The 23296-nt window shown below is 52.4% G+C and overlaps 1 protein-coding gene and 1 long non-coding RNA gene across 6 annotated transcripts; one reads left to right on the top strand and one right to left on the bottom strand.

The window, feature by feature from the left end:
* Positions 1–1831: 1831 nt before the first annotated feature.
* On the bottom strand, positions 1832–5665 carry LOC149746750 (uncharacterized). The gene is made up of 3 exons (XR_016388983.1): positions 4670–5665; positions 2603–2914; positions 1832–2148 (listed from the first exon to the last, which is right to left on the bottom strand). It is a non-coding gene; the product is annotated as an uncharacterized LOC149746750 (long non-coding RNA).
* MYCBPAP (MYCBP associated protein) lies at positions 2792–21463 on the top strand. Of its 5 annotated transcripts, none has more exons than XM_022557915.3 (19): positions 2792–2981; positions 8137–8264; positions 8859–9018; positions 9160–9263; positions 10035–10221; positions 10482–10597; positions 11130–11280; positions 12381–12496; positions 12582–12697; positions 13169–13280; positions 13827–14016; positions 14472–14659; positions 15468–15614; positions 16440–16856; positions 17270–17391; positions 18325–18440; positions 18914–19062; positions 19243–19413; positions 21284–21463. In XM_022557915.3, exons 1-19 carry the CDS (start codon positions 2792–2794, stop codon positions 21383–21385), a joined length of 2982 nt encoding a protein of 993 aa, XP_022413623.2. In that variant the 3' UTR covers positions 21386–21463. The 5 variants fall into 5 exon arrangements, with proteins under 5 accessions (XP_022413623.2, XP_022413622.2, XP_022413625.2 ...); XM_022557914.3 differs by having other exon boundaries at positions 19240–19413; XM_022557917.3 differs by lacking the exon at positions 21284–21463 and adding an exon at positions 19520–21277 and having other exon boundaries at positions 19240–19413.
* The last annotated feature ends 1833 nt before the right edge of the window (positions 21464–23296 follow it).

Here is a 23296-nt window from a genome sequence, read left to right as displayed (position 1 = left end):
GAACAGGCAAATCAAAAAAGACAGAAAAGTAAATAAGTGGTTGCCAGGGGCTGAGGGGTGGGGAGGAATGGGGAGTGACTGGATACAGGGTTTCTTTCGGGATGAGGAAAAAGTTCTGGAATTAGAAAATGGTGATGGCCGAATTGTGTTCATTAAAATGGTGAATTTTATGTTACATGTATTTTACCACAATTAAAAAAAAATCAAATGTACACTTCTGGGGAGAAGTTTCCTAGCTTTCATCAGATTCTCAAAAGGTTAACCAGCTCAGATCTGGTCCAATAACTTCATGATGAGGGTGGTGATATGGAGACACAGAAAGGGGAGGCACCTGCCCAAGGTCACTCAGGGGCTGGTGGCAGAGCCCTGCCAGGTTGTGTACCTGCCTGACCACACCCCTCTCCTGCTCCCTTCTTCCCTTGTCCTTTAACCTACACTGTACCCTCCCTGAACAGCCCCCAGGCCTCTCTCTCACTCCCAGCCAGGCTACCCACAAGCTGTGTAACTTCCCAAAGTTCCAAGACCTTCCGGAAGCTGAGTGCATGGATAAGAGTTTCATGAGTGTTTGTCTTGTTCGCTAGAGTGGACCCTAAGCTCCTAAGAACAAGAGGAGATGTTTACTTTCCTCCATATCTCAGAGTTCCAGTGGCAGCCATGGATGTGAACTGGTCCTGTCTCCCTTCAAGAAAGGGCTTGCTGTTCTCCTGCAAGGAGGGCAGTTAGCTGACAACCTCTGAATGAACATTCTTTTCCCAGATGTCCACACTGGGTTGGCCAAGACTTTGTCAGATCAGCAACACAGTCTAAGGCTCTCCCAGCCTGGTCCTGCTTCCTCCCCCACCCTCCTCACAATAAACCTCTTGCACTCCTATCTCCATCTGTGTCTGCTTCCTGGAGGGCCCAGATGACACAGTCCCCAGCCTGGAGTATCATAAACGTTCAGTAAACGTTCATAAAGTGAACTGAACTGGGGACTCCCTGGAGGGTGGAAGGAGGTTGGTGCCTAGGTCACTGAGAGCAGGAGAGGAGGGGCTGGTCGTGGAGAATGTGTCAATCATAAGAGGAGGGAAGGTCTAGAGGGGCATGGAGAAGGGGCTATACCCCTGGGAGAGGCCCAGTAGTGGAGAACACATAGGGAGCCCAGGGAGTGAACAGCCCTACTGGCATCCTCCCTAGCTCCTCCTCTGTCTGGGGTATACTGCAGCAAAGCTCAGAAATGTCCCAGGAGACAGGGTCCAAAGAGCCCTGGCCTTGGACTTGGGAGAACCAGGTTCAAATTGTGCTTCTGGTTAGTCGACTGACTCTATATACGCTTCCTTGGTGGAGCTCAGTTTTTCCATCTGTAAAATGGGTACACAGACCATCGCTCCAACCCTGGCATGATTTTGAGAATTGACTGAGACGTCCCTACAGTTTATGGAGGGTACTGTGTTGGGTAGTTTAAATGCATACTCTCAGCTAACCCTTACAGTGGCCCTGTGTGGGAGGCATTATGACCTCCATTTTACGTGAGAAAACTGTAGCTCAGAGAGGTCAAGGGACTGGCCCAAGAACACACAGCTAGGAAACAGGGAAAGCTGACATTGGAATCCAGTTCTGTCCTGCTTTAGAGCCCCTTCATTATTCCGCACACAGTTTCTGAGCCGCTGCTATGTGCTAAAGTTTGAGTTGGGATGGGGACAAAGGACAAGCCAGCCCTGCTCTCACAGCGTTTATATTCTCTCAGAGAGCTTGACAGCAGCCAACCACTTAAACAAACATAATTCCAGAATGCGTTAGGACTGGAAAAAAATATACTGGGTGCATTTATAAAGTTGAGATAACAGAGAAGTCTACTTTGTTTTAAGATTTTTTAATATTTATTTTATTATTATTTATTTTTGGCTGCATTGGGTCTTCGTTGCCAGGCGTGGGCTTTCTCTAGTTGCAGCGAGCGGGGGCTACTCTTCGTTGCGGTGCGCGGGCTTCTCATTGCAGTGGCTTCTCTTACTGCAGAGCACAGGCTCTAAGCGCGTGGGCTTCACTAGCTGTGGCACGTGGGCTCAAGTAGCTGTGGCTCACGGGCTTAGTTGCTCCGCGGCATGTGGAATCTTCCGGGACCAGGGCTCCAACCCGTGTGCCCCGCATTGTCAGGCGGATTCTCAACCACTGCACCACCAGGGAAGCCCAAGAAGGCTACTTTAAATTGGGGGTCAAGGGCGGCATCTCCAAGGACTGAAACAGACAGCGTGAGAAGGCCCCAAGTCCCCAAGTCGGGGTAAAAGCTTGGCTCGTCTGGGAACTAGTGGGCGGGGCAGGTCACCCGGCCCGTGTAGGGGACAAGCAGGGGCCACCGGGCAACTGAAGTCCATGGGGGGAATCAGGGGTTTTCCGCACCGCGTGAAAGGCTCGATCCCGTGGTGGCTGTGCGGAGGGGCCGAGGGACAGCGGGAGCCGGGCTGCAGGCCGTGGTGGGCGTCGGGGGCAGCGGGAAACGGCCGAGAGGGTCGCGGAGCCCCTGCTTGCTTCCTCCGTTTCTCTCCCCCGCCCCCGAGTCGCCTCTCCCCCGCCCCCTCCCCGCCCCTTCCCCGCCTGGCTCCGCCCCGCCCGCCCGGCTACTGACTTGTCGGCGCCCGCCGGCGCCTCCTGTGACGTCACGATCCGGGTCTGGGGCGTTCTCAGGGTCAGTGCCAGAAGAGCGGCCGGCGGCTGGCGCGTGGGCGCGGCAAGATGACAAAGGTGGTTTCCAAGCAGTCTCCGCCCAAGTTGTTCGGTGGGTGCGCGCCCCCTCTCGGGGCGCTGGTTGCTATGGATGCCCGGGAGGCCTCTGTTGGGCGGGCGCGCGCAGAGTCGCGGGAGCTGCCGCACAGCCCGGTTTTTCCGGGTCCCGGCGGCGCAGGGCCACGCTCACAGCCCGGGCGGCACCATGAAGTCTCTAAAGAAGGAGTCCCGCCTTAGAATACCTACAAACAGATTCTTGGAGGCCCCAGAGAGCGTGAAAGGTTGGCGCTGGCTGCCTTGGGAGCTCAGGAAAGCCAGACAGGGGCAGGGGTTCTTGGGATTCACGACACGGGGCCTGGAGGATGGGGGTGACACCAGGATGGAGGTAAAGATCACGCGGGAATGGGGTACGGGACAAGGCGTGCCCTATACCTGTGTGTGGGCACTGTGCTGGGCAACAACGCTATCGGTGGTAACTGTGGGACCCCAGACCTCAGGAAACGGAGGAGGAGAAACCGATCAAGTATAAAGGCTGTGATATAGGATCCCATAGCTATTAAGGGGGATCAGAGCACCTGACCCAAGCCTTGGATGGTGGAGTTAGGGGGGATAGTTTTCTGAAGAGGATGACATTTATGGCTAGTCAAAAAAAAAAAAAGCGATTTGCTTCTCCAAGTCTAGGGAGCAGCGTCAGCTGAGGCATGGAACTGTGACATTGATGGCCAGGGCAGAGGTGGTGAGTGTGGAGAAGGGGGAAAGGAGCCAGAGGGGACTGCACAGGTGATCAGGGACCAGACCACAAACTGGCTTTACATGCTAGGTCAAAAAGTCGGCATGCCGTTGCAGGCCTTGGGGAGACCCAGCCTAAGATTGTGGTGCGAGCTCAGTGTGAGGAGGGGGCAGGCCTGGAGACAGTAGGGTTCCCTGGGAGACCTGGAAAGAATGCCTTTATTTAATGCTTCTTCATAGTATAAAAGTCCAATGTAGGCTACATTGAGATGCTCTTTCATGATATAATTTTTAACAGTTAAGAAAGAAAGAGAGAAAAATAGCTGGTCTTCTTTCCCAAGGGCAGTCAAGGGCTTTCCTAGGTACTGCCCCCTGCTTACCTAGTTTCTGGGGATCTTATCAGATTTGAACTTTCTGCTGTAAACAAATCAAGGAAAGATTTTTTTCATTGCATATTTATTTTTAATAAGAAGAAATTTAGTTTGTTAAATAGCCCTTGAATCTACTGTATAGTATGGGGAACTATACTCAGTATTTTGTAATAAACTATAAGGAAAAAGAATCTGAAAAAGAATAAATTATATATATATGTGTGTATAACTGAATCACTGTGCTGTACACCTGAAACTAACACAACATTGTAAGTCAACTCTACTTCAGTAAAAATTTTTTGAAAATTAAAAAAAATAAAATCAGAAACAATAATTTAAAAATAAATAAATAGCCCTTCATTTAAGGACAGGCATTAAGGTGAAGAAAGAAAGGAGCATGCAAGGTACCTTTTTCCTCCTAAATATCTTGGGGGAAGCTTCTAATGTAGTAGGCAATACTTCCTCCCCCCCCATATAATAAAGTTAATCAATAACTGTAATCTTTCGCTGTGTTTCTCCAAAAGCTCTGAATTATAGCAAAAAGGCAAGCAAATATTGTGACTTTAAACCTGTTTAGGGACCTGAGCCCTTTGACTCCTAGGTTTCTCCTTGCTGTAGTTGCTAAGAAACTGGGAAGACTCTCAGCAATACCAGATCCCTCTCCACCATCAGTTAAAGCTCAGCCCAGGTAGGGACAGCCCCTCCCTCGGTTCCCCCGGTGCAACTGTGAGGTCAGAATTTCCTGAAGACCTTAATTAACACTAATAAAGAATAACATTTAGATGAAACAAGAAGCAGAAAAAATAGGGTTTCTTCTCCCTCCGTAGCTCCCCCCTCCCCCTCTGCCAACCCTGTCCCTCCCACCCTACCTGAGCACCTTGCTTCCAGCTGCCTGGGCTAGCTCCAGCAGAGGTGTCATCTGACTGCCTCATGCAGGGGGGCTGGTCTCTGACCCCCTCACAGCTGTCAGGACGAGGGCGAAGTGCCAGCTGTGTGGCTCACCAGGAACCCCACTCAGCTTGGGTTTCCAGACCAAAGAACTGGAAATAGCTGGCCCTGTACAGGTTCAGTAGTGAGACATACTTTGACCTGTGGAAACCTCCCACAGGCCCTGAAATGACCCCCACAGGATCATCCTTCCAACTTGTCTGTGCCCTTCCTGTCTACCTGGCTTACCCTCATAGGATGAGTCACTCTGAAATGCTGCTTTCATCAACTCACTCTTCTGAACCAAACCTCCTTCTTGCCAACAGAGGAGGATCAGATGCTTCAGACTTAGTTTACAAAGCCATGATGCCCTGGTTTTCCTCTCATCCCCACTATCACCCCCACCTCCTCTACAGGCCTTCTGTGTCACCATGCCTCACGTATGCCATGCTCAGCCCCGCCTCCACCTTTGCTCTGATTGTGATCTTAACCTGGAACACCTCTGTTTGCTATTCTGCCTATGCGAGGCCTTCTGGTCCTTCAAGGTCTAACTTAACTGGTGAAGCTGCCTCTGACCCCTGCAGCTGCTCTTCTGAACCTTTCCTTAGAGCCCTAACTTTATGATATACGTCCATCTGTTCCTTCTTTGATGTGTAACCAAAGCTATTGTCCGTGCCACTAATTTAGGCTCTTAGGTTATGATTGGTGTGTGTTAGTGTTTGCTGCATCTTTCAGTTCCTCAAGAGAAGGAGCCATATCTTAACGTTTTATACCATTTTCTCTGTAATTTATAGTACATAGAAAGTACTTAGTAAATATTCACTATATTGAATTGAAGTTTAAAATGTATATATCCTTTCTATGAATATTAACTAGAACGCACCATTCCCTGACTATACAGTAGCAGAGCATGTATTGCACTACATTGAAGATATAACCATCTTAGAAAAACCTCAGACCAGAGTTTCACTGACTATTTCAGAAGTCTTCAGCAATGTTGAAGGTTTATAAATTTACACAGGGTAATTATGTGTAATTACACCCATCAGTAAAAAGCATATATCTGGAGATGTTTAATCCCTTGAGAAGATGTAGAACCAGCAAGGGTGACGGACAGAGGAAGCAAATCTCCTGGAGAATATAAATAATACCAAAATATCTATAAAAGGGAACCTTCAACTAGTACCAATTCTTTCTTGGGCTACCACCAACTTTGGTGACTGTGTAGAAGGGAGAGGGGAAGTAGAGATCAAAACCTAAGTCTGCATCTCCACACGTGGCGAGGATGGGACCAGGACTCGCCGTCAAGCCATTTAGCCCCATGTGGGTTTGTGTGCACAGGGCCATGTGGCTTGACTAGTAGATGCTTCTGAGTTTACTCTGACCCCACTGCTGAGGAGGTGGACTCTGGCCGATAGCGAAATTTAGAGTTATGTTTATTTTATTTTAGTTTTAAATTTTATTTATTTATTTGTCTATGGCTGCGTTGGGTCTTTGTTGCTGCGCGCGGGCTTTTTCTAGTTGCGGCAAGCGGGGGCTACTCTTCATTGTGGTGCGCCGGCTTCTCATTGCGGTGGCTTCTCTTGTTGCGGAGCACGGGCTCTAGGTGCGCGGGCTTCAGTAGTTGTGGCACACGGGCTCAGTAGTTGTGGCACACGGGCTCTAGCTGTGGCTTGCGGGCTCTAGAGCGCAGGCTCAGTAGTTGTGGTGCACGGGCTTAGTTGCTTTGCTGCATGTAGGATCTTCCCGGACCAGGGCTCGAACCTGTGTCCCCTGCATTGGCAGGCAGATTCTTAACCACTGAGCCACCAGGGAAGTCCCTAGAGTTATGTTTAGAATGATTCTGGCTTGGGTTTTTTTTTTTGCCACTGAGTATGTGGGCAGTTTCTAAAAACTAGTTTGATTTTGGTAACCAAAACACCTGCGTTGATGTTTTAATGATTTCTTCTTAAAAATTAGAATACTGTGAGAAACAGTGGACAAAACCAAGTTGTGTCTTAAAGTCATTAAAGACAGTGCTTAGGTTTTCTCTTGATTATTTTGTGTAGGGCCTTATATCAAAGCTTTCTGAACCAGAGGGCAGCAGACAGGAGGATACCAGCCAGAGGAACGAGATGCATTTGAAACTGTTAACCCACCTCTGTGGAAGGAAGGCAGGGAATGTGTCCTCGTTGGGAAGAAACTTGCTTCCGCCGCATGCGTTCTCCGTACCGTGCTCTGGCATGGCGCATGGAAGATACAGGCTCAGATGGCTCCACTTTCCTCCAGGCCCATGAGCTACTTCCGCCAACCAGTTCACCACCGCAGCAGACTCCTCAATAATCTTGCGCTCAGTCTTGCACCCCCTAATCCGTTCTTTGCCATGTCATGGCCCACAGGCTAAAAGCTGAAGTCCTTTACGCGGCTCACTAAGCTCTTAGTGGTATGGCTCCTACTTTTCTCTCCAGACGCTGCTTCCTGCCTCCCACCTCGCTGCACTCCAGCTATTTAAAAACACATGCTTTGAGTTCCAGGCAGGTGCTCCATTCTCTCTTGCCTCTAGGCCTCTTCATGCTACGCCCTTTGGAATTCCTGTTCTCCATTCTCTTTCCGTTGTCTCTTTTCATCCTTCAGCTCTCAGTCTAATTACCTCCTTAGGAAGCCCTCCCTGACCACCCCACCCACCAGACTGGGGTCCCCTGGATGCTGCCATAGTCACCCCACTTCAGTCTGTTTGACAGTGTTGTCTCCCATGGGCATGTGCTCTTTGAAGCCTAAGGCTTTGCCTTATATCCTCAGAACCTAGCTCGGTGCCTGACATGTAGAAGATGCTTAAACAGTATTTGTTAAATGAAGAATGTGAAGTAAATGGTCAGTGGTGAACATTCTGCTTTCCCCAGAGCATCTGAATTTTCATCAGTGTCTTAGGAAGCTCAGTGCCTTCACCCAGAAGAATGGATGGGAGGGTAAGAAGGCATCTCATCCAGTTGTCCCAAAGCACTGTGCATCAGAGCCACCTAGGGAGTTTTAGAAGCTCAGGAGCCAGGACGCTGTACTTGTAAAACCCCCAGGAGATTCTGAGACAGCCACCTGACTAATGTTTGGGAACCACTGATTTAGTCCAGCGTCCTCTTTTTACGAAAGAGAGGACTGAGACCAAGAGAGGTTAAGTGATGTACCCAAGGTTGTCCAGCTTATAAGTAGCACAGCCTGGAATGGAACGTCTTCTGATCTCAGTTCCAGCTACAGAAGCCTCGGTCACTGTGGTGGCGGGGGGGACCTACAAGAGAGAACTCCTGTCACCCCAGCAAAGTGCTACCCAGGCCACCTTGGCAGCCTCTGCTGTTCATCCATGTGGCCAGCTTTGCACCCCCACCATGAAGGCTAATATCTATCTATTTTTAAGCACTTGAACTTTGCTCCTCTTCAGAAAAGAAGCGGGCAAAAGTACCTGAACAGCCCACACCCCCCATTCAGGAAGAACCTGAACCTGTTAGCAATGTCCTACAAGGAGATGACATTCTTGCCTTAGCCATTAAGAAGGAAGACTTGAGGAAGGTAAGGATGAAGTCCAGGGATCCCTTCCTGCAGGAACCTCTCCTTGCCACCTAGGCTGTCTAGAACTTCAACCATGTCCATTGTCTGTCCACTGCCTCCCTACTCAGAGGGAGTGTCTAATTCCATGGAAAAATCCATCAAACATAAATCTGTTCACTTTTGCATCTAAAGGAATTTACCATGTTGTTTGTTTAACGTTTCTAAGATTCATATAGAACCACAGGGAAGAGAGAACGAAGTAATTCGCTTCCCATAGAGGCCAGTGCTGCCATCCCCATTTCACATAAGGGACAATGAGTTTAAGAAGCAAAGTTACAGATGTGGATAACCCCCTGCCTTCCCTGGGAGAGTCAGCCACTTCTCACCTGACCTATCTGGAGGCATGAGATGTTATTTTTTTTTCCAGGATGTTACTAAGCCTCATAGCTGTTACACAGGCATTTCCTCGACAGAACATATGGACAGATCTAGAGATCTAGAGAAACAGATTTGTCCGCCTTCAGGAATTCCACCAAGAATTAGGACAGAGGAGAAGGGTGGTGTTTTTCCTCCTCCTGATCTCATGCGGAATCTCCTCGTTTTATTTCTTTTTAGCAACATATTCCTCGCCTTATTGAAACAGAAGATAAACCTGCAATTACCCAGAAACTTATCTTCCGTAAACTCAAACCCAAGGGTCATAGGAAGAAGGTCTGCCACTTAGTAGCACATCCTGCTACTCCAGATGCAGCCACGAAGCCCCTGGACTACTCTGGTATGCCCAGCCTTGGCCCTGGCATCTGAATTCCTGGGTCATCCTGGAGAGGATGCCGGGTCCTCATCAGAGAGTAGCCTCTTGAATCGTTTATACCAGCTGACTATAGCTTACCTTCCCCCCTCTTCTTTTTACCCCCAGGGCCAGGTGACATCCTCTATGGCAGTGACCAGATCCTGCCCCACCACATCTTGGGGAGTCTCCAGGACTTTAAGAGAATTGCAGTTGCTCGAGGGAACACCCAGGTTCGTTTGTACAGAGCTGCCTGGGGGAGAGAAGTCACTGATGTCATTGTGGTCTTACCACCTGGCAGAGTCCAGCAGGACTGGAGTCACAGAGAGAGTCCAGTCTCTGGGCCCCAGAATCTGAGGTGATAAGTGACCCTTCCCCCCAAATAATGAAGCCACCATAGGCTAGCTTCAGCTGAAGGAGACAGAAGTGCCTTGAGGAACCCCAAGGCGAGAGTGTGTCTGGCTCCCGTCACACTGGGCCCACGCTCCCCCGTTGCCCTCTGCTCCTCTGTGCCCCGGCTTTATCTCCCCTTCTCGAAAGACTGGCCTGCTCTCCTCCTCAGTCCACATGGTGCAGGAAGGTGGCTCCCCACAGCTCCCGGGGCCACATGGAGAGTCTGTCTGTCTTTCAGTTTCTTTAATTCTCTGGTTCCAGGCAAAGAATCTCTGATTGGTCAGGTGCTAAGAGGCCTGGGGTCCAATAAAAATGGCTCAGTCGTGCAGCAGGTGAGGGTGTCAACACCAGCTGTGAGGAGGACAGACACATTAAAGGACGTTGACCACAATCTTAGAACAAGCGTTCCCATTCTAGGCGGGAGGGGACTGACAGCAGCTTCCAAGCCCCCCTTGTTTTGCAATTTGCTTTCTGTCACTTGCTACCTTGGGGTCCTGGAAAGGAGGGACTCAGCAGAGCGGGAGGACAGCAGGGATTCAGGCCTGGAGAAGTCTGCTCCGCCCCGGTTCAGCGCCTTCCCCTGCCCTCCACGCTCACGTTGCTCTTTTCAGCTGGCTGAGCTGATCCACACCCCACCCTGTCTGATGACCCTCATCTCAGCTAAAGAAGAGCCGAAGCAGGAAGCCCCAAAAGAAGAGAAGGCACATCCTCCCTGGGCCCCACCTCTTCAGCACAACTTTCTGAAAAACTGGCAGCGCCACATAGCCCTTCGGAAGAAGCAGCAGGAAGCCCTCAGTGGTGAGCAGAGCGGACAGGGCTCCTGCCTGGCCTCACATGGCATCAAGGCTCCGCCGCTCGTGCCTTTTCTTCTTTTTCTCTCCCTTCACCTCCAGAACCTGGATTCAGGCTGGTCACGTTTGTGCTGAGTACTCCCGAGTGCTTCTTGCTCTTAGTGGGTCGTGAAATCAGCCCAGTGACTGGAGCTGATCAGGGCAGAGAGCTCGGGCCCCTGTCTGTTCTGTTTGGTGGCGGGACTGCATTCTTGGCTTTCTTGCTAGAACGGCTGAAGAGGCCAGTCGGCGAGCTGCTGATGCGCACGGGGGAGGCCTACAGAAAGATCCAGGAAGAACGGGAGCTCCTTGACCAAACTCTGCCAACACGGCCTGATGGGAAGGTAAGGACAGCGTTCCCAGGTACCCTGTGGGAGGGGTCTGGACAGCTGGGTACAAAAAAAAAATCTATCTAGTGCAAAGCATTGTTAAGCCCTCAAGGTCTTTACTAAATTCTATTATTGGTCCTATTACTGATCGTTCAGGGACTGGCCAGGTAAGTGATTCGGCCTGTGGTGGTCACTGTTAGTCAGTTTGAGGAGAAAGATACCACTGGCACTAAGTTATCAGAATAGTCTTCGTCTTAGTGTTGTCTCCTAAAAGCTGAGGCTCCACCTTTCAGTCGCCCCAGGGTGCCATGTTGTGTTCTGGTATGTCAGTACCTGGAACAACCCGCCCTGGCTGGAGCCAGGTAAACGTACAACAGGGCAGCCTGAAGATAAGAAAGTGGGTGCTTCTCTCCTGCTCTCAGGCAGGGCAGTGCGAATCCCCCAGAGGGAGCATCTGTAGTCTGTGGAGCTCTTGTCTTCCCAGGCTCCCCACCAGCCTCTCTCCAAGGTGCTCAGGTGGTCTGACTCATCTGTCCTCCATCACCAGGGCTGTGAATTGACCAGTGGGTTCTGGAGTCAACCAGAATACTTGGGAGATGAAATGATGGGTCTGGTAATGACGAAGACAAAAACTCAGCGTGGCCTCGTGGAACCAGTCACTCACGTCAGGAAGCCCCGCTCCATCCAGGTGGAGATGGGTGAGGAGCGGGCTGTAAATGTGACTGGCTGGGGGGAAAGATCAGGGCTCCGGTGCGGAGGTTCAGTCCTCTCTTCAGTAAGACCGCGGTAGCAGTGGTGGGAGGAGCAGGCAGAAGCCTGGGCTCTAGGGCGGTGCTGTCCTTACTGCAGCTGAGCCACCATGGCTGCTGAGCGGAATGTGGCCGGTCTGAACTGAGATGTGCTGTAAGTGTAAGTGTTGCACTGGGTTTCGAAGATCAGTTCGAAAAAATAGATTTTTTTTTTGCGGTATGCGGGCCTCTCACTGTTGTGGCCTCTCCCGTTGGGAGCACAGGCTCCGGACGCGCAGGCTCAGCGGCCATGGCTCACGGGCCCAGCCGCGCCGCGGCATGTGGGATCTTCCCAGACCGGGGCACGAACCCGTGTCCCCTGCATCGGCAGGCGGACTCTCAACCACTGCACCACCAGGGAAGCCCCGAAAAAATAGATTTTATTAATAATTTTTGTATTGATTATGTGTTGAAATAAGATTTTTAATATATTGGGTTAAACTGTATTATTAAAATTAATTCCATCTGTTTTTTTTTTATCGTTTTAAACGTGGCATCTGGAAAATTTTAAATTACATATACATGGCTTGCATTTGTGGTTTGCATCGTATTTCTAATGGGCAGCACTGCTTTAAAGGCTGCCAGGCTGTCTGGGTTCAGATCCCCGCTGTGTTGAGTTTGTGAACACCAGCGAGTTATTTAACCTCTCTGGTCCTCAGTTTCCCTATCTGTAAAATACTCATGGGGTTGTGAGAGGGTTAAATGAGACGTGCTGTGTATTAAGAGGTTCTGGCCCATTGTTAAACACTCAATAAAAGGTAGCTGCTGTTGTTACTTTTATTATAATCCAAAGATTTGACGGTTTGGAAGCTAATTTTGCAGGAGTCCTGTGCAGGGCTGCTGAGGCAGTAGGTGTGGGACCAGAAGGAGGGGAGCCCAGCTCACAGAGAAGCTGTGTTTTCAGCTCTTCCAGAAACGGTGCTGGGACGGGCGCTCTCAGAGCCCTTGAAAGTGGTTGGGGAGGGGGCGGGGCAGCAGCCTGTGCTGAGGGTCCTTGGACCCTGCTCTAGGATTGCCAGCCCAGAAGGATGCTTGGTACCGCTACACCTGGGATCGGAGTCTGTTTCTGATCTACCGACGCAAGGAACTACAGAGCATCATGGCGGAGCTGGATTTTAGCCAGCAGGTTGGTAGTCTGTGCCTAGTCTGAAGCCCCTCAGGGTGGTGCCTGTCTTCAGTCAGCTAACCTTTCCTTTCTCTGTCTCTCTGAGGATATTGATGGCCTGGAGGTGGTGGGCAAAGGGCGGCCTTTCTCCACTGTTATGGTGGAAGACTATTCAGTGTTTGAAAGGAGCCAGGAAAACTCCTCTGAAGATACAGTGCACTTGTGAGTTGGGGCTGGGCCCTAGGGAGAGCGGTTGGAGAGTGCGGCTTCCCCAGCACCTTCAAGTATTGTAGGGCAAGCTTCTCTCCCTGAAATCAGGGTGCCTCCATCCCAGCCTCTCGCTAGTGGCTGTCACCCCCTCCTCTAGCCCATTCGAAGGAACACCTGTGCTCGCTTTACTATTGCCATCTGTTCTCTTCCAGCAACCAACTCCTAGTGGAGATTTCCTAGACATTCCTTTGCTCATAAATGGGGCCCCTCCAGACGCTCCCAGTGCTGAGCGGCTCTGCATGAAGAGTCTCTTTATGTCCAAGAACCTCCCACTACAGGAACGGAGCAGGATGGAGCCGATGATGCTCCGCTGGAGGGCAGAGCCGGGCACATCTCCAGATTTTCTGGCGACCATTTCCGTGGGCTCCATGTGGCAAGACTGTGGCAGACTCAGGGAAAATAAGTCATTGCTTTTTCTTACAGAGACTTATTGGCCAATTACCCTGATGTGGTCCCTATGCCTATTCTTGGCCCTTCTCTGCTGTTCTGTGGGAAGCCAGCTTGCTGGATCCGAGGCAGTAACCCAGAGGACAAGGTAAAACGGCCTTCACCCTCAGCCACCTGCTGGAAGGGCCTCCCTCATGGGGCAGTCCCAGGGTGACTGCGGCAGTCACAAGGAGCCTGCACGGTCTCCTGTTTGAGTTTTTATCTGGTCATGCTTTCAGTATGTGTCTGAAAATGGTAACAGCAACGCTAACTTGAGCCAGAATAAAGTCACAAGGCTGAAAAGAGAGTGTCACAAGGCTGGAAAGAGAGTGTCACAAGCCACCCAGTTTGTACCTAGTCCCAAACATGTAAATAAGCAAACCTTCTCAAACAGGTATGGCTTTAAGAAGGTCCTAAAATATTCTTCAGATGCTAAGGAACAGAAATGTTTTTAAAAATCTGTTTTATCTCCTCTCCTTACTGCTGATGGCAGGGACAGCCACTTTTGGGGTATGATACCTATCTGTTTGAGAGCGGCCAGGCCCAGGAGACTTCCAGTGCCAAACCCGGAAAAGTCCCGGCAAACCAGGCTGAGTTGGTCACCCTAGGCCAGGACCTCCCACAGAGACATCTCTCATGCCTCTTCTCTCCCCAGAGGCACGTTGGAATTGCTGTCCGCTTGACCTTTGAAACTCTAGAAGGGGAGAAAGCATCTTCAGAACTGACCGTGGTCAATAATGGCACAGTGGCCATTTGGTATGACTGGCGGAGGAGGTCCCAGCTGGACTCTTTCCAAGACCTGAAGAGGAATAGGATGCAGCGGTTTTACTTCAACAATCGGGAAGGTACCAGGGAGAAGCCGCCCCGCTCACCCCTCCTGCAGCCAAAGTCTAGCTAATGCCCAGCTCTTGCAAGTGTGAGCCCCTCTTCCCGCCTGTCCCTCCCATCCTGTGAAGTGTGTTGTCGCCTGACTGTTCCTGTCAGCTGGGGGAACAGTGGAACGCTTGAGAACACAGGGGAGTGAGCCACCTGTGGGAGGCAGAACACAGCGGGGAGCGGAAGCATTCTAGATGTTCAGTTACCCATATGCACAGGCCTGAGGCTGGGACGACCACCTGTCCCTCTTGCCTGGGACATTCCTGGTTTTCGCAATGCAAGTCCCACATCCCAAGAAAGCCCTCAGTCCTACGCAAGCTGGGACAGTTGGTCACCCTAACCAGGGCTTAGTTAACTTTATACATGCAGGCTTGGGGCTCAGTGGCTCCTACTCGGTGAAAACCTCTTTCTCTGTCCCTCTCAGGTGTGATTCTGCCTGGAGAAACTAGAAACTTTCCCTTCTTCTTTAAGTCTTTGAATGCTGGGATCTTCAGGGAGTGTTGGGAGTTTGGAACCCACCCCACCCTATTAGGAGGTGCTCTACTGCAGGTCAATCTCCATGCAGTCTCCCTGACCCAGGACATTTTTAGGGATGAGAGGAAGTTATTGGAGGTAAGGGACCCGGGATCTTGGCCCCTGTGGACATTAGGTAGGTTAACCTACCTAGTGTTCTTCCTGGCACTGCCTGCAGGGATCTTGTTTCTCCCACAGCCCAAGAGGTGAATTTTTCAAAAACACACTCTTGCTCAAAACACACTCCTCGGGGCTTTGTGATATAAAAGATGGGTGTGCAGGCAAGAGAAAGGGCAGCTTTGAGCTTCACCATGCTCGGCCCTACTGCATTAGAAAGAAATGAGACTGGGCCTTAAGATGCAGGCTGCATGCAAGTACTTATCTGAGTACAAACACAACGCATGGCCCTCTGTGCTGGTACTGTATCTGTTCACTGTCGTCTGGTACTATCCAGTGGAATTGCATTTAACTGGCATGACTTCAAAACCAGGCAAAACTAGAGAGAACAATTTAACTAGTGGGGCTGGCACCCAGGAGTACAAACACAACGGGAACTGGGAATCTGCCGGCCCCAGTCCATCGCATGGCCTGGCCATCTGGTGCTGTGCTTTGTGGGATTCTGGAGAAAGCTGTGCTTTTTTATTCATCGTGGCCCCCCGACACAAGCCAGCTACTTCAGCTGGGGCTCAGCCCTTGGTGAACAAAGGTGATTTTGACAAATGTAATGTCTGCTTTACTTGCTGACTATAGGACCAGCCTTTCTCACAAGATGCCCCTCTACTATTTCTGTGACACTGACCATGTGGCCAAGCCACGTTCTCAACAGGGCCCAAACCGTGCGGCCCCAAGGATGTAACGTGCGTTTTGAAAGCCTGAGCTGCCGCTTATGCCACCTTCCCTTCCTCAGAACAAGCTGGCTTCCCACGAAGCAGTCACCATCGTGGAGAGCATGCTACAGGAGCTGCTGAGGGGGATCCTGACCCCGGAGCGTGCACAGTCACCTGTGGACGCCTATCTCACCGAGGAGGACTTGTTCCACCATAGGAATCCTCGGGTACAGGCCCAGCACTGGCCCCTGCCCCTCGTGCATGCCCTGGGAGAAAGTAATAGCAAACCCTTTGATGTGCCAGGACCTGTTCTTAGCATCTCCCATGAGTAACTCAGTTTCTCCACAGCAGTCCTGTGAGATGGGTACTATTTTTTTTTTTAAAGACACCAATTTACTTGAACATTTGTTACTTTTTTTTTTTTTAATTTATTTTTGGCTGTGTTGGGTCCTCGTTTCTGTGCGAGGGCTTTCTCTAGTTGTGGCGAGTGGGGGCCACTCTTCATCGCGGTGCTCGGGCCTCTCACTATCGTGGCCTCTCCTGTTGCGGAGCACAGGCTCCAGACGCACAGGCTCAGTAGTTGTGGCTCACGGGCCCAGTTGCTCCGCGGTATGTGGGATCCTCCCAGACCAGGGCTCGAACCTGTGTCCCCTGCATTAGCAGGCAGATTCTCAACCACTGCGCCACCAGGGAAGCCCAATGGGTACTATTTATATCCTCATTTTATATGGGAGAAACTGAGGTCCAGGGAGCTTAAGTAATTTGCCCAAGATAACTTAGCTAGTGTAAGTGGATGCTTGGTGATAACAGAGCTTCAAAAACGTCTTAATTCAAACTCAATCTTCCTTGGAAGCCCAAATGTATAAAAAGCTTTAAGTTGGAGATGCTTAGGTTGAAAGGGGAGTGGGGAGCCCCTCTGGGCCCAGCAGTTCCTGCCAGCCTCCTCCATCGGCGCTCTCGAGGGAACGGGAAGCTGGAGCAGGCTGGCCCGGGCTCTGGGTCCCCCATGTTGCAGCCTCCCCATCACGTGTCTTCCCTTGCCTCTGCTGCAGCTGCATTACCAGCACCAAGTGGTGCAAAACCTGCACAGACTGTGGTACCAGTACACCATCCTGCCCCCCAAGGCTGAGGAGGCCAGGCCGGGCGAGGAAGAGCACCTCAGCCCCAGGACCCAGGCTGCTGCGGCCCCGTCAGCCTATGGGGAGGAGGCCTCGATGAAGGTCGGGTCTTCTGTGCACCTTAAGAGCCCAGCGTTGGACCCCCAACTGCCCCGGCAGGAGAGTGAGGCCCTCAGGGACTCCCGAGATCCTGTTGGGTCCCAGAAGACTGGTCTGGGTTCTCAGCAGAAGAGCATCATGGAGGAGATCCTGGTGGAGGGGAGCCCAGACCTGCAGAGTGTCCGGAGCTCCCAGGAGCTGGACGGCCTTCCCCCACCAGAGTGGAACCTCTGCCTGGAGGACTTCAGAAAGGTGCCTCCCCAGCCCTGGGGGGGTTGGTGGAGAAGGGCCCAGGCATAGCCAGGTGCCGGTGCTTCTGGCCTGAGCTGCCTCAGCTCAGGGGCAGCCTTCTAAGGGCCTTAACCAGCCTTCTAAGGGCCCAGAGAAAGCAATCTCTTGGTCATCTCTCTTTATCTCGGGTGCCTAGGCCACTGTGGTGCAGGAGGGACTCCTTCTCTGACCCTGGCAAACCTTGGAAAGGGGTTCATGGGTACAGATTTCTGAGGGAGGGCCCAGGCTCCCACAGAAGGCACCCAGACAGACTCTCCATGGCTGCATCCCCTCCTGGCCACCTGCCCTTACCACACCACACCTGTTAGTAGAGGACACAAGAGTCCCTGGTGTCCTGGGCAGAACGGTTGCCCATGGTACCTCTGACCGGCCAGGTAGTGATGGCACTCCCTGAGGAGAACCAGAGAGAAGACGCCCTAATCAGGCTCAACAAAGCGGCCCTGGAGCTGTGCCAGGAACCGCGGCCGTTGCAGTCCGACTTCCTGTGCCAGATGTGGTAGGTACCGCCACCAGGAGAGCTGCTCCCATCCCTTCCCCTTTGCGGCGTGTGGCCAGGGGTTCTGGGCAAGCAGTCCCAGGACTCAAGGGGGCTGAGCTCTCTTTGAGATCAGGTTGCTGAAAGATGCTGCACACACTCTGTGGTCTGCAGCAGCCCCTACAGCTGCTCTCCCCATGCCAGCTGCCCTCTGGGGAGCAGCAGCCCCTACAGCTGCTCTCCCCATGCCAGCTGCCCTCTGGGGAGCAGCAGCCCCTACAGCTGCTCTCCCCATGCCAGCTGCCCTCTGGGGAGCAGCAGCCCCTACAGCTGCTCTCCCCATGCCAGCTGCCCTCTGGGGAGCAGCAGCCCCTACAGCTGCTCTCCCCATGCCAGCTGCCCTCTGGGGAGGAGTCACGGCAGAGTAAGCACCTAGACCTTTCCCCCTTCTTTCCTTGTTCCTTCTCAATGAGCAGAGGAATGCTCCTTGAGAGCAGAGGCGATAGCAGCGGGTAGTGAGAAGCGGACCTATTCCATGAAAAGCCTCACTTGATCGCCAGCCTTCCCATCGCCTGTTTGCAACTTGCTTGGATAGGCCTGGGGGGTCTTTTGCAAGGCCCTCAGAACACATCCCCAGGAGCCTTGTCCTGGAAGTCTTTTGCAAGTCTAGCCCCTCCAGTGGGACTGGATCCAGTTGTAGCCATGGTTTCAAGATGGAGTTCGTTCAAGACTGATCTAACCTTATCCTTGGGCCACTTTTTCTTGGCTGCCACCCGAGGGAAGCCAGATCGCCATCCCAGCACTTGCATGGGTGCCAGTGAGGGTGCTGGCTGGACAGAGGCATGGTGCTTCGGTGGCAGTTCCTGGCACCAGTGTCTTCTAAGGACCAAGCCTCTACAGGTTCAAGGGCAAATGAGGGACGATGGCTCTTCTCCAATATATCTTGCTCTCTAGTTTGCAACTGTGGCGAGATGTGATTGACAGCCTGGTGAGCCATTCCCTGTGGCTGAGGGCTCTGCTGGGCCTGCCTGAGAAGGAGACCATCTACTTGCACGTGCCAGAAGCGCAAGGTCAGACACTGTGCAGCCACACCTCCGCGTAGGCTTTCCCATCCCTCTGCCCGGGCGGCGGTGGCGCCTCAGCCGTTTGTACGCTTCCGGTGGAGCCCCCGTTAGGTTGGTCCATGGGGTAGGCCTCTTGCTACCTTTTTATCAGCTGCCAGAATTTGGGACCTAGAAACAACCCTAACGATCACCTTAGTTCAGTCCCCACGTTTTACAGGTGGAGTCCCAGAAAGGCAAGATGACTTGCCATCCCATACGTGGGGAAAGGGTGGAGCTGGGACTGGCGTCTGGGCCTCTCACCCCTGCCCTACAGTCCTGTTCCACAAGGTCATGCACCTGAACCAGGGCCTTGCTCCCAGTCTGTGGGGATTCTCTCAAACAGCTAGAGCACTGCTGGCCCAGGGCCCGTTGCTCTCCCAGTTCCTGCCTGTGGGGGCAGCTAGGCCACAGGCCATTTGACTTCCGTTCACCTTCCTCAGATCGAAAGTCACCTCCTGTCACAGAAGTGAAGGTGACTTCCGGGAGAGTGGGGAAGGAGGACCGGAAAGGGCCATCTCAAGAAAAGAAGCAGTTGGGAATCAAAGACAAAGATGATAAAAAAGGAACCAAGCTGCCACCTGGGAAAGAGGCAGGTAGCACGTCGTCTGGGCCTGGGGGCGCGGGCTGGGGAAGGGATACGAGGCGCTGCGGAAGGTGGGCAGTCACGCCAGCATGATGCCCCTGCTCCCCACTAAGCTGCTCTTGAGAAAGTCCTGGACCTCCCCCAGGAGCTACTGAAGGTCGGGCATGTCTCTGTCTCTCCAAGCAGGACCATTTAAACAGCAAGAAGCACAAAGCAAAGGATGACAAGAAACCGATGAAATCTACAAGTCGGGACAGGCTTTCCTTGGAAGACCCTGCCCCTGACAGCATCATCCCGTCTCAGGAACCCATAGATCCCCTGGTCATGGAGAAATACACCCAGAGGCTGCATACTGAGGTGAGGGCAAGAGCCTGGCACTCAGCCCTCCCCTCACTCACACCTGCCCTGCATACCTTCCTCCACTCCCTGGCTCCCTCATTCATTCTGTTTATCCCACAAACAGTAAGTGCCTACTGCATTGTGATGGAAGCAGAGCTGCCCTTGTGAAGGGCATCCTAGTGTTCAAGACAGACCTCATGAATAAGTAACACCTCTGGTATGTTAGGTGATGAGCACTATGGGAAAAAGAGAGAGACCAGGGCTGGGGGATGGGGAAGCCCCGGGTGGGGGTAGGTGGGCCTCATTGGAAGGTGACATCAAACAAAGACTTGAAGGGAAGGGAAGTGTGGCCATGTTGACATCTAGGAAGAGTGCTGTGGGTAGAAGAGGGAGTGAGCCAGGAGGACAGAAGGGCAGAGAGTCCACCAAGAGGGAGCGGGTCATGTGGGGCTTTGTAGGCCATTGTGAGGACACAGTGTTTTGAATTGAGGAGTGATGTGGTCCGACTCATGCTTTAGAAGATCACTCCAGCTGCCATTTGGAAATAGATTCTAGGGGGGACAGAGCAGAAGCCTTTTCCTTTCTGCTGCTCCCACTTCTTCTCTGTGTTAGGTGCGTCTTGGCAGATGTGTTCCTTGGGTGACCACCATGTAGAGTGAATTTCCAGCAAGTGTAAGGGTTTTGAAATGCTGGAGAGACTTTATAAAATGTGTTCTTAAGCAGTAGGTCCTTAGGGATTCACCTATGTGTTGTGTTCTGTTCTTTGTCATTGTTGTTGGTTTGGGAGGGGAGATCCACAAAGCCATGTTTGATATATCAAGGAGTCTAATGGCAATGCTTTGTCTTCCTCTGGTGTGGACAGCTGGGTAGCCGAGGTTGTATTGTGCATTGCGCTAACACTCAGATCACATTTAATCAGAAGCTCCATTTGCTGTTGGTGACATCACTGAGATTTGTGGATTTCCATGGGGTCTAGAAAGTAATCATAGGGCTCTGAGGACCCGTGGGGTAGTCTCTTGCTTGGCTTTTTGAAATTAAGAATCAACTTGCTGAGGCTTGTGTGGTCCAGCTCCACCACAGGGTACAGTCTTGGAGACATTTCAGTGCGTGGACCTGTGATCTTACTGGAAGGAAAGTTGGTCTCCAGGAGGCCAGGGTAGAACTGGGTCACCTCAAGGGACTAAATGGGCACTGCTCCCTGGGCCTCCCTGGAATTGCCCCTTTAACCACTCTAGGCTCTAACGTCCCCATATGTCCAAGGGGCAGTGCAGGATTACTGCCCCAGACTGGTTCAAAAAATAAAACTGGGACTTCCCTGGTGGCACAGTGGTTAAGAATCCACCTGCTAATGCAGGGGACACGGGTTCGATCCCTGGTCTGGTAAGATCCCACATGCCGCGAAGCAACTAAGCCCGTGTGCCACACTACTGAGCATGCACTCTGGAGCCCGCGAGCCACAACTACTGAGCCCACGTGCCGCAACTACTGAAGCCCACATGCTCTAGGGCCCGCGTGCTGCAACTGCTGAGCCCATGTGCTGCACCTACTGAAGCCTGTGCACCTAGAGCCCATGCTCTGCAACAAGAGAAGCCACCGCAATGAGAAGCCCATGCACTGCAACAAAGAGTAGCCCCTGCTCGCCGCAACTAGGGAAAGCCCATGTGCAGCAATGAAGACCCAACGCAGCCAAAAAAAAAAAAATCTATTTGCAAAAGCAAAAGTCCTACAGAAAATTTAGCTTTATCTACACAACTTGAGTTGTCCCCCTCTCCAGCTGTCCCTCTTGTATAGATGTGTCCATCCATCTCGCAGCATGGGGGATGCTCCCACGTGCAGGTGCTTTCCAGAGAGCGAACCTTTGCCAGTGATGTTCATCCCGTTCTTCCAGGTCTATGGGCTGCTGGATGCCCTGGTGACCGACCTACCGGTCCTGGCTGATGAGCTCAGCCCCAAAGAGAATGTCAAGGAGCCTTTGCGTCTCTGCACCTGACTTGCATGCCTGAGCTGCCTTCTGCGAAACTGCTTAAAAAACAAATCAATAAAGAACCTTTAGGTTCCTACCACTTCCCTTATGCCTCCATGTCTTGAATGTCAGATCTTTTTTTTTTTTTTTTTCCTTTGCGGTACGCGGGCCTCTCCTGTTGCGGAGCACAGGCTCCGGACGCGCAGGCTCAGTGGCCATGGCTCACGGGCCCAGCCGCTCCGCGGCATGTGGGATCTTCCCGGACCGGGGCACGAACCTGTGTCCCCTGCATCGGCAGGCGGACTCTCAACCACTGCGCCACCAGGGAAGCCCTTGAATGTCAGATCTTGATGAAGTCAGGTCCTGGTCCTCCCATGTCCCACCTGCCCTTGGATTCCCCTCCTCCCCATTCCTGGAGCCATCCAACAGGAGGAGAGAGAAACATAGCTGGGGAGGTGATGTGTGGGATGAGGAGTGGAAGAGCAAGTTGGCAGCAGGACAAGGAAGGAAGCAGGTGACAGGACAGAGGGCATCACCCCTCGTAGCCCCTGCCTCTGGCCTTTGTTGACCTACACTTTTGGGGTCATCTTCCCGGAGCCAGGTCTTCCCAAAGTGTCATCACCAAGAATGACACAGTGTGTGACTAGGAGGGGAACTAGACACCATGGAACCTGGGTCCCTGAGGTCCTCACACTTCCACTGGGTCCAAGGGCCTCGTCCCAGTCCCTGAGGATCATGCTACCACACCCTTAAACCCTAAAGGCCAGATCCCTTTGTCGTCAGCCAGAAATTATTCTGGATTCTAGCCTGCTTATCCCCCTCCCCATGCCGAGCCACCTGGCCTCTTTGAGCCATTTTTTCTACCTTAAAAACAGCCTCTGGACTTTCTGCTCCCTCCCTTGCTCAGAGAAATATGAAGTGGATGAGAGATGACTCTTGCAAAGAAACATGCTGTCAGCTCAGACTCAGCACCATAAATTCTCCTCTGTCAGTAATAATCATTCTGCTCCAGGCTGCCTGTACAGAGTGGGCCCCAGGCTCCCAGAGTTTGAAGAACAACTTTGCTAACGGTGGGCTTATGGGCCTTAAATGCGATGCAGCAGAAGGGAGAGGGGGAGACCTGAAGAGTGGCTACAGTCTCCTACCCACTTGGTTTTGCATTTGGTGCTTCTGATAAGGACCTCATGGGCCTCAAGCATCCTCCAGTTGAGACATGGGAGGAGGTTTGGGGAGAGCAGGGCACTCCAATCTGATCCCGTGTCAGAGACGCAGAGAGGGCGCTGTGCCTGAAGTCCTGATGCACCCTTCAGGGTTGCCGAGGGGACCAGATGGAAACCCACACAAGGCAGTACTCCACCAAAGGGCCAGCCCCAGGGAATGGTGGTCTTGGCCCAGAGGAGGAATATAGGGGTGGGGTGAGTGTTGGAGCCTCCCCTCCCCACCCTTCATTTCCCCTGAGGAGGCAGAGGAAGGGTTAACTCACCGCAGAGTAGGAGTGGGTCACCAGCACTGGCTCCAGAGCTGCACCTCCTGGGGACAGCCAGCAGGCAGGCCTCCCACCTCTGAAGGTGCTGCCTGCCTGGCCAGCAGGAAGGGGTTAACGTGCCCTGCACTTCCTCCTGTGTCCTGTTACTGCTGAGGCAGACCTGCCTGGCCAGCCGAGCAACTTTCCTCCTGAGTGCTGTCTGGCGTCCAGAAGACAAGCAGGCAGGAGGCAGAGCAGCTGCCCATTCTGGGGACCCTGAGCCGCCCTTCCGAGGGGTCTGTGCCTCCTGGGAGAGGGTTGGTCTCCAGGACGAGGGTCCGTGGTGGATGGCTCTGGGGATACTCCCGAGGCTGTGCCATCCCCCTGCTGCGCAGGTCGGAGGGTCACTGCAGAGGCTGCTCGTGGTCCCGGGGCTGGGGCCAAGGGAGCCTGCACTGGAGGTAAGCTCCCGT

Source organism: Delphinapterus leucas, chromosome 19 (genome assembly GCF_059928025.1).
Source record: "Delphinapterus leucas isolate spDelLeu-1000000601 "Yukka" chromosome 19, BTC_Dleu_Yukka2, whole genome shotgun sequence".
NCBI classification, from domain to species: domain Eukaryota; kingdom Metazoa; phylum Chordata; class Mammalia; order Artiodactyla; family Monodontidae; genus Delphinapterus; species Delphinapterus leucas.
The sequence above is the reverse complement of the archived record's forward strand: the minus strand, read 5'-3'. Positions and strand labels throughout refer to the sequence as shown.